The 18,650-nt window shown below is 46.5% G+C and overlaps 1 protein-coding gene across 2 annotated transcripts in view; it reads right to left on the reverse strand.

The window, feature by feature from the left end:
• Positions 1-18,650, reverse strand: part of FAM107A (family with sequence similarity 107 member A) — a 77,954-nt gene that overhangs the window by 54,629 nt on the left and 4,675 nt on the right. Inside the window, exon 1 of one of the 2 annotated variants that reach the window (XM_075833951.1) lies at positions 7,196-7,384. The exons of the other annotated variant lie outside the window; for it this stretch is intronic. Coding sequence (XP_075690066.1) covers positions 7,196-7,277 — 82 coding nt within the window. The 5' untranslated portion in view covers positions 7,278-7,384. Of the gene's footprint in view, positions 1-7,195; positions 7,385-18,650 lie in introns of those variants that run through there. 2 annotated transcript variants of the gene reach the window in all.

Genomic DNA, 18,650 nt, shown 5'->3' on the forward strand with positions numbered 1-18,650 from the left:
AGGTAAAGGGGTTGGCCCACGAAAAGCATTTATCCTCTAACCACAGGATAAATGTGTGATCGCTGAGAGTCCCAACTCCCACTGATCATGAGAACAAGGGTCCGTGTCCCCCGTATGAATGGAGTGGCGGTCACACGTGTGCAGTACTGGCGGAGATAGCCAGTCCAATAGACAGTGAATGGAGTAGTACTTCACCGTTTCACTCAAACAGGGGACACTGGACATTCGTTCTCATAATTAGAGGGGGTCTTAGCGTTTTTTGTTTTTTTTAAATAGGCAGAAAATAACAAATTGAGGTGTACTCGCCTTTCCAATACCCTACCACTCCAGCGTCAACATTTCCCAGGTCATCTGCCAGTCTATGTTCACCAGGCTCCAGCTATGGCGTGTCATCTCGACATTGGACTGCTGCAGAGAATCACTGGCCTGCGGTCACCCTTCTGTAATGCTGGCTGATATCATTACCAAGATTACAGTGGTAGCAGGGAGTTTTAGGGATTAAAAACAGCATTTGTATACCGAATGATTGTCCATCTATTGGCCAATGGTTCGGTGGTGGCCAATCAGCGGCTGAAAAAAATCCAACATGGCGGATCAACCGGTCTTTCGCTAATCAAAGAATCATCATAACCAATTAATGCCAAGTAATCCGCTGAAAATAAAATTTCTGGGCGCATTGCCCACTCGGCTCCTGGGACTTGTCCAGTCCTAAAAAAAGGGAACGCGCTTTAATGGCTACGTCAGTGAAGAAAAGCTAGATACTGCGCGAAGTTTCAACCCTACTCCATGGGACCTTCTATACACACACAAATATATATATATATATATATATATACGCTTGTCATTTTATGCTCAGCCACTTGTGGAAGGACAATCTGAACCCTAAGAAAATTGTTCTACATATTCTTGATAGGTCTACATCCTTATGCCCTGTTCACACAGTATTTTTGGCACATTGTCATGCCCTATCTTGGCGCGGAGTGTCATCCCCGGGCCGTCTGCAATTCATGGACCGTGCACGTATTGATTTCAATGAGCCCGGACCCAAATGCGGCCCGTATAATGACATGTCCTAATTTTTTGCAGTCCACGCTCCTGGCCAATGTATGGACCGTGTAAACCACGGTCGTGTGCATTGGCTCATAGAAGTGAATGGGTCTGCAATTCATCCGCATTTTTCAGATGAATTGCGGACGCAAAGACATGTTCGTGTGCATGAGGCCTAAGACGCGGTTTTTACATTTAAATAAAAAAAAAAACAGCTAATCAAAGGCATCAATAGACACGTGAATTTCAAACATTTTACTGTGTGAACTAGTTATATGTACATATATAAATATACTATAGACACAAAACCAAAATATAGTCTATCTAGAAAGAGGGGGGTGACAGGAAATAAATCTCTGGTAAAAATGGGTGACAGGAAATAAATCTCTGGTAAAAATGAGGCCCTAAGGGCGGGTTCACACATAGCGGAATTTCACTTAAATTCCGCTGCGGACACTCCGCAGCGTTAATCCGCAGCGGAGCCGTTTCTCCATTGACTTTCACTTTAATTTAGCAGTGTTCGTTTACACGATGCGTACAATTCCGCTGCGGAGCATAGGCTGCGGAGCGGAATTTGGTGTCCGCAGCATGCTCTGTCTGTTGCGGAGCAGTGGCGGACTGGTTGCGGACTCATGGCGGAATTTCTCCATTGACTTCAATGGAGAGTCAAAATTCCGCAATGAAGTCCGCAGATCTTATGTGTGCTGCGGAGCGTATTGTTTTTACTACCATGACATTTCTTCATTCTGGCTGGACCCATGTATTTCTAGGTCTACAGCCAGACTGAGGAAGTCAATGGGGCTCCCGTAATGACGGGAGCGTTGCTAGGAGACGTCTGTAAATAGTCACTGTCCAGGGTGCTGAAAGAGTTACGCGATCGGCAGTAACTGTTTCTGCACCCGGGACAGTGACTACCGATCTCAATATACATGTATCTGTAAAAAAAAATATAAGTTCATACTTACCGAGAACTCCCTGCGTCTGTCTCCAGTCCGGCCTCCCAGGATGACGTTTCAGTGTAAGTGACGGCTGCAGCCAATCACAGGCCAAGCACAGGCTGCAGCGGTCACATGGACTGGAGCGTCATCCAGGGAGGTCGGGCCGGATGCCGAAAGAGGGACGCGTCACCAAGACAACGGGCGGTAAGTATGAATTTCTTTGACTTTCACTAGGGAAAGTGCTGTCCCTTCTCTCTATCCTGCACTGAATAGGGAGAAGAGAAGCACTTTTCCTGCAGTCCGCAGCGGCCAGTCCGCATCAATTTTCTGCACATTTTGTGCAGATCCGCTGCAGAATCTGCAACGCAGATTCTGTGCGGCATTGATGCGGACAGTTGCGGAGGAATTCCGCCATGTGTGGTCATGCCCTAACCCTCCACCGGTTTATTATAGATGAGTTGAGCGCCGATGGATGATATAGGAAGTCCATCGGTGTTCATTTAACAATTCGTTCCTCCTCTGATACGTTTTACATTATAGTCGGCAGCACATCCGGTTTCACGAGGGGATGAGCTTCCAACAAACGGTCACTTTTATATTCGCTTAAAAAATCCAATCAACAAACGAGTGTTTTATCGTTTAAACACTAGTTATTTTTACACTGGTCAATAATTGGGAATGAACGTTCGTATGAGTAATCGTTCGGGCGATCATCGGCCCGTGTAAAATGTGAGAAATTTTTAAATTGACGAATACAAATATTTTTATAGCAATTTAAAATAATTCATATCTTGGCGCTAAGAACCAAGTCCTCCTCATCCCCACTGTGATGCTGATGTAACATTCAATGGTGGACTCCCCCTTTAAATAATAATGTATCTTGTATTGTTATGATCACAATGATTTATTGATATCGAATTGTCCCAACTCTCGCTGAGCAACATTTCACCTCTCGTCAGATTGTCCAGTACAAGTCACACTTTAAATGGAATATGAATAATAATATATATTTTTTAAATATCTAAGTTGCCCTACAGATTCACAGGACTCACTGCTGTGGGGTCACCGGTGTTACTTATTTCCCTAGATTAACTGGTCCAGACATTCAAAGGGGATCCCACTTCAGTTTACATCCGTTAGTTATTGTTTTCTGTCAGCTTAACAAAAAAATAGCCACCACTTCAGTACCCACGGGAAGTCGACCCAGATTTCTACTTTCCTGGACTGCTGTATGGCAAATCTGCCATCGGAAGTGGCAATATGTGGACAGAGGATGTATCATTACATAAATAGGCAGGCTCGGGAAATAGACTCTAGGAAAGCTGGGTGGGAGCTGTAATAGTGGGAGCTGTAGTAAGAGATGTAATAGTGGGAGCTGTAGTTGTAAGAACTGTAAGGGTATGTGCACACACACTAATTACGTCCGTAATGGACGGACGTATTTCGGCCGCAAGTACCGGACTGAGCTCAGTGCAGGGAGCCGGGCTCCTAGCATCATAGTTATGTACGATACTAGGAGTCCCTGCCTCTCCGTGGAACTACTGTCCCGTACTGAAAACATGATTACAGTACGGGACAGTTGTCCTGCAGCGAGGCAGGGACTCCTAGCGTCGTACATAAGTATGGTGCTAGGAGCCCGGCTCCCTGCACTGAGTTCGGTCCGGTACTTTTGGCCGAAATACGTCCGTCAACTACGGACGTAATTAGTGTGTGTGCACATACCCTAATAGTGGCAGCTGTAGTAGTGGGAGCTGTAGTAGTGGGAGCTGTAGTAGTGGGAGCCGTAGTAGCGGGTGCTGTAATAGTGGCAGCTGTAATAGTGGGAGCTGTAATAGTGGGAGCCGTAGTAGCGGGTGCTGTAATAGTGGCAGCTGTAATAGTGGGAGCTGTAGTAGTGGGAGCTGTAGTAGCGGGTGCTGTAATAGGAGATGTAAGCTATAATAGTGGCAGCTGTAGTAGCGGGTGATGTAGTAGTGGCAGCTGTAGTAGTGGTAGCTGTAATAGTGGCAGCTGTAGTAGCAGGTGCTGTAATAGTGGCAGCTGTAGTAGTGGGAGCTGTAGCAGCTGTAATAGGAGATGTAAGCTATAATAGTGGCAGCTGTAGTAGCGGGTGATGTAGTAGTGGGAGCTGTAGTAGTGGGAGCTGTAATAGTGGCAGCTGTAGTAGCGGGTGATGTAGTAGTGGGAGCTGTAATAGTGGCAGCTGTAATAGTGGCAGCTGTAATAGTGGCAGCTATAATAGTGGTAGCTGTAGTAGCGGGTGATGTAGTAGTGAGAGCTGTAATAGTGGCAGCTGTAATAGTGGCAGCTGTAGTAGCGGGTGATGTAGTAGTGGGAGCTGTAATAGTGGCAGCTGTAATAGTGGCAGCTGTAGTAGTGGGAGCTGTAGCAGTGGAGGCTGTAATAGGAGATGTAAGCTATAATAGTGGCAGCTATAATAGTGGCAGCTGTAGTAGTGACAGCAGAAATAGCAGCAGATGTAAGCTGAAGTAGTGGCAGCTGTAACCTGTAGTAGTGGGAGCTTTCAGGGTATGTTCACACGGCAAACTAAAAACAAATGTAAAATATGGAGCTGTTTTCAAGGGAAAACAGCCCCATATTTTCAGCCGTTTTATAAGCATCAATCGTTTTTTGCGGCCGTTTTTGGAGCTGTTTTTATATTGACCCAATGAAAAACGGCTCCAATAACGGCTCAAGAAGTGACATGCACTTCTTTTTACGGGGCGTTTCTTTTATACGACGTTTTTTCAAATGGCCGCATAAAAAAAACGTAGTAGTGGGAGCTGAAATAGTGAGAGCTGTAGTAGTGGGAGCTGTAGTAATGGGAGCTGAAATAGTGGGAGCTATGGTAGTGGGAGATGAAATAGTGGGAGCTGAAATAGTGGGAGCTGTAGTAATGGGAGCTGTAGTAGTGGGAACTGAAATAGTGGGATCTGAAATAGTGGGAGCTGTAGTAATGGGAGCTGAAGTAGTGGGAGCTGTAGTAATGGGAGCTGTAGTAATGGGAGCTGTAGTAATGGGAGCTGTAGTAGTGGGAGCTGAAATAGTGGGAGCTGAAATAGTGGGAGCTGAAGTAGTGGGAGCTGAAGTAGTGGGAGCTGAAGTAGTGGGAGCTGTAGTAATGGGAGCTGAAATAGTGGGAGCTGTAGTAATGGGAGCTGAAGTAGTGGGAGCTGAAATAGTGGGAGCTGAAATAGTGGGAGCTGAAATAGTGGGAGCTGAAGTAGTGGGAGCTGAAGTAATGGGAGCTGTAGTAGTGGGATCTGAAATAGTGGGAGCTGTAGTAATGGGAGCTGAAGTAGTGGGAGCTGTAGTAATGGGAGCTGTAGTAATGGGAGCTGTAGTAATGGGAGCTGTAGTAGTGGGAGCTGAAATAGTGGGAGCTGAAATAGTGGGAGCTGAAATAGTGGGAGCTGAAGTAGTGGGAGCTGAAGTAGTGGGAGCTGAAGTAGTGGGAGCTGTAGTAATGGGAGCTGTAGTAATGGGAGCTGAAATAGTGGGAGCTGTAGTAATGGGAGCTGAAGTAGTGGGAGCTGAAATAGTGGGAGCTGAAATAGTGGGAGCTGAAATAGTGGGAGCTGAAATAGTGGGAGCTGAAGTAATGGGAGCTGTAGTAGTGGGAGCTGAAATAGTGGGAGCTGTAGTAATGGGAGCTGAAGTAGTGGGAGCTGTAGTAATGGGAGCTGTAGTAGTGGGAGCTGTAGTAATGGGAGCTGTAGTAATGGGAGCTGAAATAGTGGGAGCTGTAGTAATGGGAGCTGTAGTAGTGGGAGCTGAAATAGTGGGAGCTGAAGTAGTGGGATCTGAAATAGTGGGAGCTGTAGTAATGGGAGCTGAAGTAGTGGGAGCTGTAGTAGTGGGAGCTGAAATAGTGGGAGCTGAAGTAGTGGGATCTGAAATAGTGGGAGCTGTAGTAATGGGAGCTGAAGTAGTGGGAGCTGTAGTAATGGGAGCTGTAGTAGTGGGAGCTGAAATAGTGGGAGCTGAAATAGTGGGAGCTGTAGTAGTGGGAGCTGAAGTAGTGGGAGGTGTAGTAATGGGAGCTGAAGTAGTGGGAGCTGTAGTAATGGGAGCTGTAGTAATGGGAGCTGAAATAGTGGGAGCTGTAGTAATGGGAGCTGAAGTAGTGGGAGCTGAAGTAGTGGGAGCTGAAATAGTGGGAGCTGAAATAGTGGGAGCTGAAGTAGTGGGAGCTGAAGTAATGGGAGCTGAAATAGTGGGAGCTGTAGTAATGGGAACTGAAGTAGTGGGAGCTGTAGTAGTGGGAGCTGTAGTAGTGGGAGCTGTAGTAGTGGGAGCTGTAGTAGTGGGAGCTGTAGTAATGGGAGCTGTAGTAGTGGCAGCTGTAGTAGTGGGAGCTGTAGTAGTGGGAGCTGTAGTAGTGGGAGATTAAATAGTGGGAGCTGTAGTAATGGGAGCAGAAGTAGTGGGAGCTGAAGTAGTGGGAGCTGTAGTAAAGGGAGCTGTAGTAGTGGGAGCTGTAGTAGTGGGAGCTGTAGTAGTGGGAGCTGTAGTAGTGGGAGCTGTAGTAGTGGGAGCTGTAGTAGTGGGAGCTGTAGTAGTGGGAGCTGTAGTAATGGGAGCTGTAGTAGTGGGAGCTGTAGTAGTGGGAGCTGTAGTAGTGGGAGCTGTAGTAGTGGGAGCTGTAGTTGTGACTACATTGCTTGGTACGCACCTTCCCCAAAATCCGATAAAACGAAGAAATACCAGAACAGAATTTTTAAAACCTGAAAACCAGACACTAGAAAAGACTGATATTTACGATTTACTTTTTTCCCCATTTTACCCCTCCAGATCTTTGCAGGTCCATCATTAGCAGGGAAATATTGCTAGTCCCAGTTATTATATAAAATATACATTGTATAGGAGTTGTCTGCAATCGCTGGTTCTCCCAACTGTTGTGGTACCCCAACTCCCAGCATGTCCCCTTGCTGCTGTCATTACGGGATGCTGAGAGTTGTAGTGTCATAACATCTGGAGATTCACAGGTTACAGACCACGACTGGACACAATATATATAAAAAAAAAAGCATTCAAAGCTGCTGCAGAAACTCTTGAAATATAAATAGTCAATTACAACCTTGCTCTATCGCCCACGGGCTGCGTAACAAAGAGATGCTCTGCAGCAGCATCAGCACTGCACATACACGTCCCCCGGAGCCAGTGTGGCCCAGGTAATGAGCGGAATACAGAATAAAGCCTCCTCTTACCAGACTTCACCAGCATGGCCCTGTGCATCCCGGTGCCCGCGGTATCAGGCACCCTCACCCGGTCAAACCACCCCTGTGACATGAGTGCGCCCCCTGCTGTCCTGCCCGCACACACCGAGCCCTGCCTGCAGCTGACGGGGAACTGCAGAGCTCTCACTCGTCCGCGGTGTTTTCTATGAGAGCAGCAGTCATGTGACCTGTGCCTGTTCTGTATTGTAGCCGGAGCCTCCCCTGCTGACAGCTCCATTCTCCAGCACTCTGCTGTATCACAGCCCACACAATGTGCAGAGCATCGCACCCACCAACTTTATGTATCTACAGTGTAACGATTTATCTCACAGGATCCTGCACAGAAGAAGCAATAGAAATGTCAGAGGATGATGGAGGGGTTATTATTATTATTATTTTATTATTATTATTATTATTATTTTTATTATTATTATTATTATTATTATTATTATTATTATTATTATTATTATTATTATTTTAATCAATATTAGAATTTCAGTCCCATAAATGGAACTATTAATCAATAATGCAAATAATTTGTTAGACACTTGATCAAAAATTAACAACTCGACATCCAGAATTAGGAAATGGAACAAATACAGGTGCAGCATCCGGAATACGCGAAGCAAAAATGATCCCCATTTGCAGCCCTTTCATTGAATCCATCCAATCCCAGAGTGGATCCTTTACTAAAAAATAATAGTATCAAATCCTTTTTCCTGATCATTTTAGTTAAGATAAAAGACGTGTTATGCTACTGAAGGTTTTCATTTATTTTAGATTTCTCGATACCCCGGGGGGTGCATAACCATTACTTATGTCGAGAGCAGGGCACTATTTGCCTCCTGTTCAGATTAGAAGACGACTTGAGTGCAGATTGTATGTAGTTGGTGCAGCAGCAAAACTGGTTCATGGCCAAGTAGCGGTTTGTGTCATTCGCTCAGAAAACTAAACTTAGGTGGCGATTTATATGGTGGTCGGTTCATGATGCACCGTTGTGCAAACAGAGCTTGAGGCTATAGATGATGTGTCAGTGACTACTAGTCACCCGATGATATCGCAGAATCACGACGAACCCATCCATGGCTGAACACTTGTATGAGAAAGATAAAATCTAAAGTTACCGTGTTATAGTCTATATTGTATTCCAGGGGTATTCAACTATTTTTGTTGAAGGTCCATTTACTTGGGTCTGCCGTCAGATGAAGGTCCGAGCTGAACACCAACAGTAAGACAATATTCACATGGGTCGGATTTTCCATAGGCAGAAATCCTAGGCTTATCTTCCACCTATAGAAAATGCCACACAGTGTCCCCTGTAGAGAGTGCCACACAGTGCCCCCTGTAGAGAGTGCCACACAGTGCTCCCTGTAGAGAGTGCCACACAGTGCCCCTTTGTAGAAAGGGCCAAACAGTAACAAACTCACCTACCTGCCTGCGTTCTCACGCTGTTATCCAGCGATGCAGGCCTGGCCTCTTCCTACCAAGCCTACTCCAGTGGAACAACACAGGTGGCGCGATGACATCATAGCGCTACTTGCATCACAGGAAAAGCACCGAATAGTGGGGCAGGGAACTGATGGTTCCATTGCACCCACCAGCGCTAAGTGAGGAAGTTCAATTGCATCCCGATCCTTAGAATGTGGATACAATTTAGTGCAAGGGTCCAGACCGCTATCATCCAAGGTCCGCCAGTTGGGTACCCCTGTTCTGGATCAGGGTTGATAGAGGCCGCCGGGCAAAACATTTTGTCGCCCCCCCCCCCCCCAGTAACAGTGTCATATAATTTGTGGCTAAATTAAGCTGGCCATGTACATTAAATAATTGTTAGCAGATTCCGCCAATGTCGTCAGGATCTGCTGAAATCTAATGTGTGAGGGGCAGCCCAACTGTCTCCCTTTTTCTGCTGTTGCCAAAAACATGGTTGGGCATGTTGTATTCTAAGATGCCTGATCCCCCGAGATAAGTGGAGTCTACAGTGTCTGGTGGCCACTTCTCCCCATCTTCCCATGGGAATAAACTTGAGTGGTCAGCCACTGATTTTCTTATAGTTAGCAGTGCAGGGGAGCATCATCGCTGTGAACCAAGAGTTTCTGACCCTTAGTAATAAATTACTAATTGCTACATAGCCCCCTATTCTAACACATATTAAAGGGGTTTTCCCATAATCAATATTTATCACCTATCCACAGGATAGGTGATAAATATTTGATCGGTGGAGGTCCGACTACAGGGACCCCCACCAATCAAAAGAACGGGTTTACCTTGCTGTTTCTGGGAGACCCATAGGAGTGGAGCGATGGTGCGCATGCTCGGCCACTGCTCTATTTATTTCTGAAATGAATGGAGCGATGGTTGAGCATTCACTATACCGCTCCATTCCTATGGGGCTACCAGGAACGTTTTCGTGATCGGTGGGCGTCCCAATGGTAGCACCCGCACTGATCAGATATTCATCACCTATCCTGTGGATAGGTAATAAATAATGATTATGGGAAAACCTCTTTAAGGCTATGTTCACACAGAGTTTTCTGCAGGCGGAATTTCTGCCTCAAAATTCAGTTTGGAAGTTTGAGGCAGATTTTCCTCTCCCTGCACGCCGATTTTCGTGGCGTTTTTCGTAGCGTTTTTCGCTCGCGGACATTGAGCACCGCGGGCATAAAACGCCGCGAAATACGCTTTCTCTGCCTCCCATTGAAGTCAATGAGAGGTCAAAGGCATAAACGCCCGAAGATAGGGCATGTCTCTTCTTTTTCCCGCGAGGCGGTTTTACCGCTCTCGGGAAAAGGACACCTCAGCCTCCCATTGAAATCCATGGAAGGCATTTTCGGGCCGTTTTTGGCGCGGTTTATGCGTCAAAAAACTCGTCAAAAAACTCTGTGTGAACATAGCCTAACCTTTCTATAGACTTTCTATTTTTTCAAACTGCACTTTAGGAAACATTGATACAAAACTTTTGCCAGTGAGAATTACAAAGTATTCAACATGTGCACCACACCATGACCTCATATTACCACCACATAGTGATTGAATAATACCACCGTACTGTTACTGAAAATCACCACCACACCATGACCACATATTACCACTATAAAGTGACTGAATAACACTACCATATAGTGGTCAGATACCAGCACCGCAAAAAACTATCTACAGGACAACATTACGCTGCAGTCCATACAAGTGAACATACTATTGATCCAATGCAGTCAGAGGCAAAATAAACAGCAATTAAATCCGATGACTCACAGTTGACATCTCTTATAGTTGCTGTTCGCTTTTCCATCAAGCAGGGGCAAACAAAGGAATCTTGAAGGGGGGTCTTCAAGTGCATTAATGCTCAAGATAGAGATGTGAAAATTCCCCTCCACCCCCGGTTATATTCACTTTGCCAACTTCCTACATATTCTATATTGCACATATTTAAATTGAGTAGCTTTGTAATAATATTTCTGTAATATCCCTAGGGATCAAGACTGGTTTAGCGATTAATACCTTATATCTCTTGTGGTCTAGGGTGAAAAAGGGGTATGTACTGTCCATGGTGGTCTAGCATGATTATGGGTTAATATGTAATATCTCTGTAGTTTGTCCATGTATCCCCTAAGTTTTCCCATGATCTAACCTAAGACTTCTTCCAGCTATGTCTCTCCTCTCCAGAGTTTGCTGCTCAGACATCTTTGGCTCCTTACCTTGCTTTAAAAAAGAAATCCTGACTCTCTCTAGAAACACAAACTCCCATTCTACTGCCCGGATAGGTCATCAGTACATGATCTATGGGGGTCCAACACCCGGACCCCACAACGTTAAGCCGCTCCGGGTGCCTCCAAGCACCAGACATACATGCCGGAAGCCGTTGCCTCCGGCCACTGAATAGCGGCCGAGCTGCAGTACTGTTCAAGTGAATAGGAGCAGAGCTGCAGTCTAGCAGCATGGCCACTATGCTATGTACGGTGCCAACTGCTTCCGGCTCCGCACATCACATAATGGGCCATAACATCCCGTGCCAGGAGGCAGCCGTCGGACCAGCACCGATGATATGCTGATGACCTATCCACCGCAGGGAATTCCGGGCGAAAAACTGTAGTTTTTTGTCCGGAATGTCCGCTGCATAAATCCTGCACTGAAATAAAAAATGGATACTTAACATGTCGACGTGTCCCTCCAACGTCCTGACATCCTGTTGTTCTGCAGGCCTTGCATGACGTTTCATCCTATGTGACTGCTGCAGCCTGTGATTGGCTGCAGTAGTCACATGGTATGATACATCATCCCATGAGGCCGGACCGGATGAAGAAACACAGAATTGAGGGTAAGTATAAGATTTTTTTAGATTTTTTTGAGGTGCGTTTTTTTCTGCGGAATTGCTGCTTTTCTGCCGCAAAAAATGCAACATTTGCTATTTGTTGCGGGTTTTACCTGCCTATTGAATTCAATGGGGAAAACCCGCGACAAATAAGCAGCATTTACGCAAATACAATTGACATGCTGCGGATTTAAAAAAACGCACAGCAGGTCAATTTCTGAGCATTTTTTTTTCCGCTCAGCAGTTACGCAGCGTGTGGATGAGATTTGTTTTATCGCATCGGCTTTGCTGCTTCTGTATTATACTGCAGATTTTCGTAAAACGAAATCTGTTGCGGTAAATCCGCAGTATTTAAGCTACGTGTGAACTGACCCTAACCGTGCCATCCTGCTACTATCCCCAATACAGCACCTGATGGAATCCCTAATACTGTGCCTGCCCCAATACTGTGCTTACTGCTGCCCTAGGTGCCCCCATTAATGTGCCTACTTCCAGTGGCGTAACTGTAGGGGTCACAGCGGTCGCAATTGCCTGCGGCCCCCCGCACCACATCAATGAAAACTTACTATAGTAACTGGGGCCTATGTAATAAACTACACGGGCCCCTGTTACTATAGTGACTGACAGTACTAACCCCCCCTCTTTCCGTAGCGCAGCGGAGGTTCTGACGTCCCAGTGCTGTGCGCAGCGCATGACGTCACAACCCTATACGCTGCGCACAACATTCCAACCCTGGATGGAGTCAGGACTTCCGCTGCGGCTGAAGAGTAGGGTAAGTTTAATATTACTGTCTGCTTGCTGATGGGTTCGGGGTCCGACTCCCGGGACCCCCACCAATCAGCTGTTTTGAAGGGGGTGCAGCGCTTGTACAAACGCTACTTCCCCTTTATTCTGGTGACTTTCTCACACTATGAATTACCGACATGGACGGTGTGAGCGCTGCATCCCCTTCAAAACAGCTGATTGGTGGGGGTCCCGGGAGTCGGGAGTACTCCTGAGGATAGGCCATCAATGTTTAGTGTCTGGACAACCCCTTTTAAGCCTAACGTGTGTTAGGCTTAGATACTGTATAAGATTACTGTCTGCTGGACCCTATATCTTAGGCCTTATTCACACAAACGTGATATACGTCCGTGCTACGCGCGTGATTTTCACGCGCTTCGCACGGACCTATGTTAATGAATGGAGCCGTTCAGACTGTCAATGAATTTCACGCAGCGTATGTGCGCTGCGTGAAACTCATGACATGTCCTATATTTGCCCGTGTTTCGCGCTGCATTCACCCATTAAAGTCAATGGGTGCGTGCAAATCGAGCTCGGCACACGGATGCACTTCCGGGTGCCGCGCGTGATTCGCGCAACAGCAGTAAAAACAATGAATGAAAACCGAAAAGCACCACGTGCTTTTCTGTTTGTAAACATAAAACCAGAGTGTCATCATGATGCCGGCTGCGCGAAAATCACGCAGCCGCACACCATATGCTGATGACACACGGACCTTTTGCGCTCGCAAAACGCAAGGATTTTTGCTCGTACAAAATGGACACGTCCGTGTGAATAAGGCCTAAGCCTACCCTAGGCTTAAATACAGGGTCCAACAAATAGTATCACACATGCACATGGGCCCTGTATCTAAGGCCCTGTATCTAAGGCCCTGTTCACATCACCACTGCCCTTCCGTTGGAGGTTTCCGTCGGGTTAACCCCTCAACGGAAAGGCAAATGGAAACCTTAGCTTCCGTTTGCATCACCATTGATCTCAATGGTGACAGAAACTTTGCTAATGGTTTCCGTTTGTCACCGTTGTGAACGTGTTCCGTTGTTTTGGCGGAATCAATAGCGCAGTCGGCAATGCAAAACAACTGAATCCTGTCACAACGGTGATGAACGAAAAACTTTAGCAACGTTTCCGTTACCATTGAGATCAATGGTGAGGGAAACGGAAGCGGAGGTTTCAGTTTGCCTTTCTGTTGAGGGGTTACCCGATGCAAACCTCCGACGAAACCCCTCACCGGAAGGGCTGCGGTGATGTGAACAGGCCCTTAATAATGGTTTTTTTTTGTGGTTTTTACAGGTTCGGTCATTGGACTACGTCTGATTCGAGGACTACTTTGATGATGGCTTTTTTTATTCTTAATAAAATGGTTAATAAGGGCTGTGTGGGGATTTTTTATTTCAATAAATCTATTTTTTCTGTCTTTTTTTAAAACTTTATTGCTTCCTCCGTAGTAATGGCCGCTGACTGATTGACAGCGTCCATTACTAAGGTGGGGCTTAGTGTTAGCTGGTGAAAAGGCTAACACTAACCCCCATTATTACCCTGGTACCCACCGCCCCCAGGGGTGCCGTGAAGAGCCGGGTACGATCCAGTACCCGACCATCTGTAGTGATGGTCAAGCACTGGGGCGGCTGCAGGCTGGTATTGTTAGGCTGGGAAAGGCCAAAAACAGTGACCTTCCCACCCTGGTAATGCTAGCCTGCTGCTGCGTTGTATCTGGCTGCTTATGAAAAATGGAGGGAACCCACGTCATTTAAAAAAAAAAAAATAATAATTGGAAAGCACGATGTGGGGTTCCCCCATTTTTATAGCCAGCCAGATACAACATAGCAGCAGCAGGCTAATATTACCAGGGGGGGGGGGGGGGCTGCTGTTTTTGGGCTTTCCCAGCCTGATAATACCAGCCTGCGGCCACGCCGGTGCCCCTCCGTCACTACAGATGGTCGGGTACCGGCTCTTCCCGGTACCCCTGGTGGCAGTGGGTACTGGGGTAATAATAGGGGTTAGTATTAGCCTCTTCATGTCTAACACTAAGCCCCGCCTTAGTAATGGGCGTTGTCAATCAGCTAGCCGCCATTACTAAGGTGGTAGTAATAAAGTTTACAAAAATAAAAAGACATAGATAAAATATTTTATTGAAATAAAAATCCCACACACAACCCTCATTAACCATTTTATTGAGAATAAGAAAAACGTCATTATTGAAGTAGTCCTAGAATCTGAAGTAGTCCAACAACTGTACTTGTAAAAAAACACAAACACACAAAAATAATTAGTGACACATAAAAAAGCAAAACAATTCTTATACTTACCTTTCATGGGTCCAGCGCTGGAACCAGAATGTCAGCGATCATGTGTGATACTGTCTGCTGAGCCCTGTATCTAATCCTATCCATAGCTATAGGGTCGTAGTGCTATCGATATGCTGTCTATTTTTAGGGGGGGACACACATGTATTGGGGCTATTTCCCCTGATGTTTTAAGTCCTTAGTGACGCCCATGGCTGCTAATTCTGCGTTGTTGGGTCACTTAGGAGACCCAGCGATGCATCTAAAAGCTGCGGGCCATCAGCCATGAGAAGTTGGGGGTGAGGCAAGAAGAACCTTTGCATCGGGGCCCGTGAGCCTTTAGCTACGCTCCTGCCTGCTTCCCATTGCGCCCATACTGTACTATACATGTAATAGAACCCTACAGATTGTGCCAATAATATATTTTTTCCATATCATTACCTACCAGAGCAAATATATTCCCTCGGTCTAATAGTCTATAGCATGTGCCTATTATTTTCCTTGGAAAGGTTATCATTATAGAAATGCCAGTTGTGTATAAATAGTAACTGGATAAGAATTTGCAAGCGTCTGAAGCTGCCAATAGATGGATCTGCAAACAATCTAATTGGAGATTTTTAGTCCCTCATCCAAGATCTTCTATCTGGGTAGAGCAAACTTTTGTATTTTTTATGTCTGATCCTATTTTATTTTTCGGAGATAAACAGTGCCAGAGGTGTCTATTAGCCACTCATCTCTAGCTTCCGTGTACCTCACTCCAGTCACAGCAAATAACGTCTCCATATATGTTGTCTATAAAGAATATAAAAAAAAGATGTTCGCCATGAAAATCTGTTCTTCCCATGTATATTCCAGGAAATAAACAACTGACTCATTGAAATCAATATCAGACGACTATTCCTAGTAATAAATGGTTACTAAGACAAAAGTCTGTCTCTCCTTACAATACATGTAATACCACATCATGTCTTGACAGCCATCCCCTAAATCCAATCCTAGCAACACTGTAATTGAAAGATTTCAACGCACGTCATAGAAGTACTAATAAGAAAACCAAGGTGTGTCCTTGACAAAAGTGTCTATTGTCAGGTACCCAGTATTTAGGTTCACTGATACAGTGCCAGCTGTTAAAATCCTTTCAGAAGAACAAAATACAACTGCTGTACAAGATAACATGGATCCATTGAAATTAGTAGATGACACTTAAAGGGGTTGACCATGTTGGGGGCTGTTTTTTATACTGATCACATATACACAGGATACATCATCAGTGTAGCGTTCATGGCCGCAGGCCATCGGGTTTACTTCCTAGGAGATGCCAGCGCTCACTTCTGCTCCGGTCTGCTGTGAATCCGTCAAGTGGAAAAGTGGAAGACGGCGTTCAACACTCGAGACGGACACTACGAATACCTGGTGATGCCATTCGGACTGTGTAACGCTCCCGCGGTCTTCCAGGAATTCGTCAATATCATCTTTCGAGGTCTCCTCTATGTCTGTGTTGTAGTTTATCTTGATGATATTTTGATTTTCTCCCCAGATCCGACGACTCATCAGGGGCATGTCCGTCAAGTTCTACCACGATTAAGGGAGAAACGTTTATATGCCAAGCTGGAGAAGTGCGTCTTTGAAAAGAATTCTCTGCCCTTCCTGGGCTATATCATCTCGGATGAAGGTCTCAAGATGGATCCTGAGAAAGTAAGAGCTGTCCTGTAATGGCCACGTCCTCAAGGCCTGAGGTCCATACAGCGTTTCCTGGGATTCACCAATTTCTACCGGCAGTTTATCCCAAACTTCTCTTCACTGACAGAAACAGTTAATTTTTATGCAGCTCACCAACCAAGTAGATGCGCGGAGGGTGCAGGACTGCACCAAATTGTAGCAGAAAAGGCAAGAAGGTTCCAGCATCAATATCTTGAACAAAATGCGGCTTTTATTGAGGTTCCATAAAATCAGGGACAACACATAGAATAGAAGCTGACCGGTTTCAGGCCCAAGTGGCCCTTAGTCATAGCATTCTCTTCACTGACAGCTCCCATCCCTACCCTTACCAAGAAGGGTGTGAACGCCAAGGTCTGGACTCCAGAAGCAGAATCCGCATTCATTACCCTCAAGAAAGCCTTCACTTCAGCCTCGATCCTCCATTATCCTGACATATCTCGGCAGTTTTCATTGGAGGTGGACACTTCTTCTGTTGGTGTAGGTGCACTTCAGTTCCAGAGGTGCTCCAAGGGAAAGGCAGTGGTATGTGGCTATTCCGCGAGACTTTTTTCTTCTGCAGAGCGCAATTACTCTATTGGGGATCGGGAGCTACTGGCCATCAAATTGGCTCTGGAGGAATGGAGACATCTTCTAGAGGGCGCAGATCACCCCATCTTGATCTACACCGACCACAAGAACCTCACTTATCTTCAGTCCGCTCAACGACTAAATCCCCGTCAAGCCAGGTGGCCGCTGTTCTTCACCCGTTTCCAATTTGTGCTCCACTATCATCCCGCTGACAAGAGTGTGAGGGCCGATGCTCTGTCCAGGTCATTTGAGACGGATGACACGGTGGAGTCCCTTCAGAGTATCATAGACTGGTCCTGCATAGTCACTGCCAATCCTTTGCAGGTTAGAGACATCCCTCCGGGGAGACAGGAGAAGAATTCTCCGCTGGGGACACAGCTATAAACTGGCTGGGCATGTTGGTGTCCATAAGACCTGAGATCTGATTGCTCATCACTTCTGGTGGCCCACGCTACCCAAAGATGTAGTGGACTTTGTCTTTTCCTGCACGGTGTGTGCTTCTAACAAGGTTACTCACTCCAAGCCTGACGGCCTGCTCCAACCTCTGCCTGTACCCAATGCCCCCTGGCAGCACATTGCAATGGACTTTGTCACAGACCTTCCTCTTTCAGCAGGATGCAACACTGGGTGGTGGTGGACCGGTTCTCGAAGATGGCACATTTTATCCCGCTGACTGGCCTACCTTCTGCTCCCCGACTGGCGAGTCTCTTCATTCAGCACATCTTCCGCTTGCATGGCTTGCCCCTTCACATTGTGTCCGATCGGGGTGTTGAATTTACCTCAAAATTCTGGAGAGCCCTCTGTAGACTCCTGGATGTGAGATTGGACTTTTCCTCAGCCTATCACCCCCAGTCCAATCGGCAAGTCGAGAGGATCAACCAGATCATGGAGAATTATCTCCGCCACTTCATCTCCTTGCAGCATGATAACTGGGTACAGCTTCTTCCATGGGCCGAGTTCTCGTATAACAACCACACAAGCGAGTCCACCACTTCCACACCGTTTTACATTGTGTAGAGTCCCTCTTCCTGTGTCGACTACATCTCAGGTACCCGCTGCTCACTCTGCATTTGGGGACTTTCTGCAAATCTGGCAACAGACCCGGTCCTCTATTTTGCTGGCAGTCGATCGCATAAAGCGGATACAAAAAGAAGAGAGCCGCCTCAGTATCTCCCAGGTAACAAAGTCTGTCTGTCCTCACGGCACTTTCGTTTGAAGGTGCCTTCATGCATGTTTGCTCCCAGGTTCCTCAGTCCTTTTGAGATTCTGCAACAGATTAACCCTGTCTCCTATAAACTGCGGCTGCCTCCTACCCTCAGAATCCCAACTCCTTTCATGTGTCCCTCCTGAAACCAGTGGTCCTGAACCGCTACAGTAAGACTTCCAGTTCCACAGTTGCTCCCAGCGGTTCTTCTGATGTGTTTGAGGTGAGGGAGCTCCTGGATTGCAAAAGGGTAGGAGGAAGGACTTTCTATTTGGTGGACTGGAGAGGGTTTGGTCCTGAGGAAAGGTCCTGGGAGCCGGAAGAGAACCTCAGTGCCCCTGCTCCCATTAAGAAATTCCTCTCTCGCTCTGGTCCTAAGAAGAGGGGGCGTAAGAGGGAGGATACTGTAGCGTCCATGGCCACGGGCCGTCGGGTTTACTCACCTCCCGACACCCGCAGCCATGTATCAGTGAGCGCTGGCTCGCATCTCCTTCCTAGGAGACGCCTGCGCTCACTTCCGCTGTGTCCCGTTGGGTGCGCGCGCATGCTCGTGCCCTTTCTTAAAGGGCCAGCGCGCGCACATGT

This window comes from Rhinoderma darwinii, chromosome 7 (assembly GCF_050947455.1).
Source record: "Rhinoderma darwinii isolate aRhiDar2 chromosome 7, aRhiDar2.hap1, whole genome shotgun sequence".
Lineage (NCBI taxonomy): Eukaryota > Metazoa > Chordata > Amphibia > Anura > Rhinodermatidae > Rhinoderma > Rhinoderma darwinii.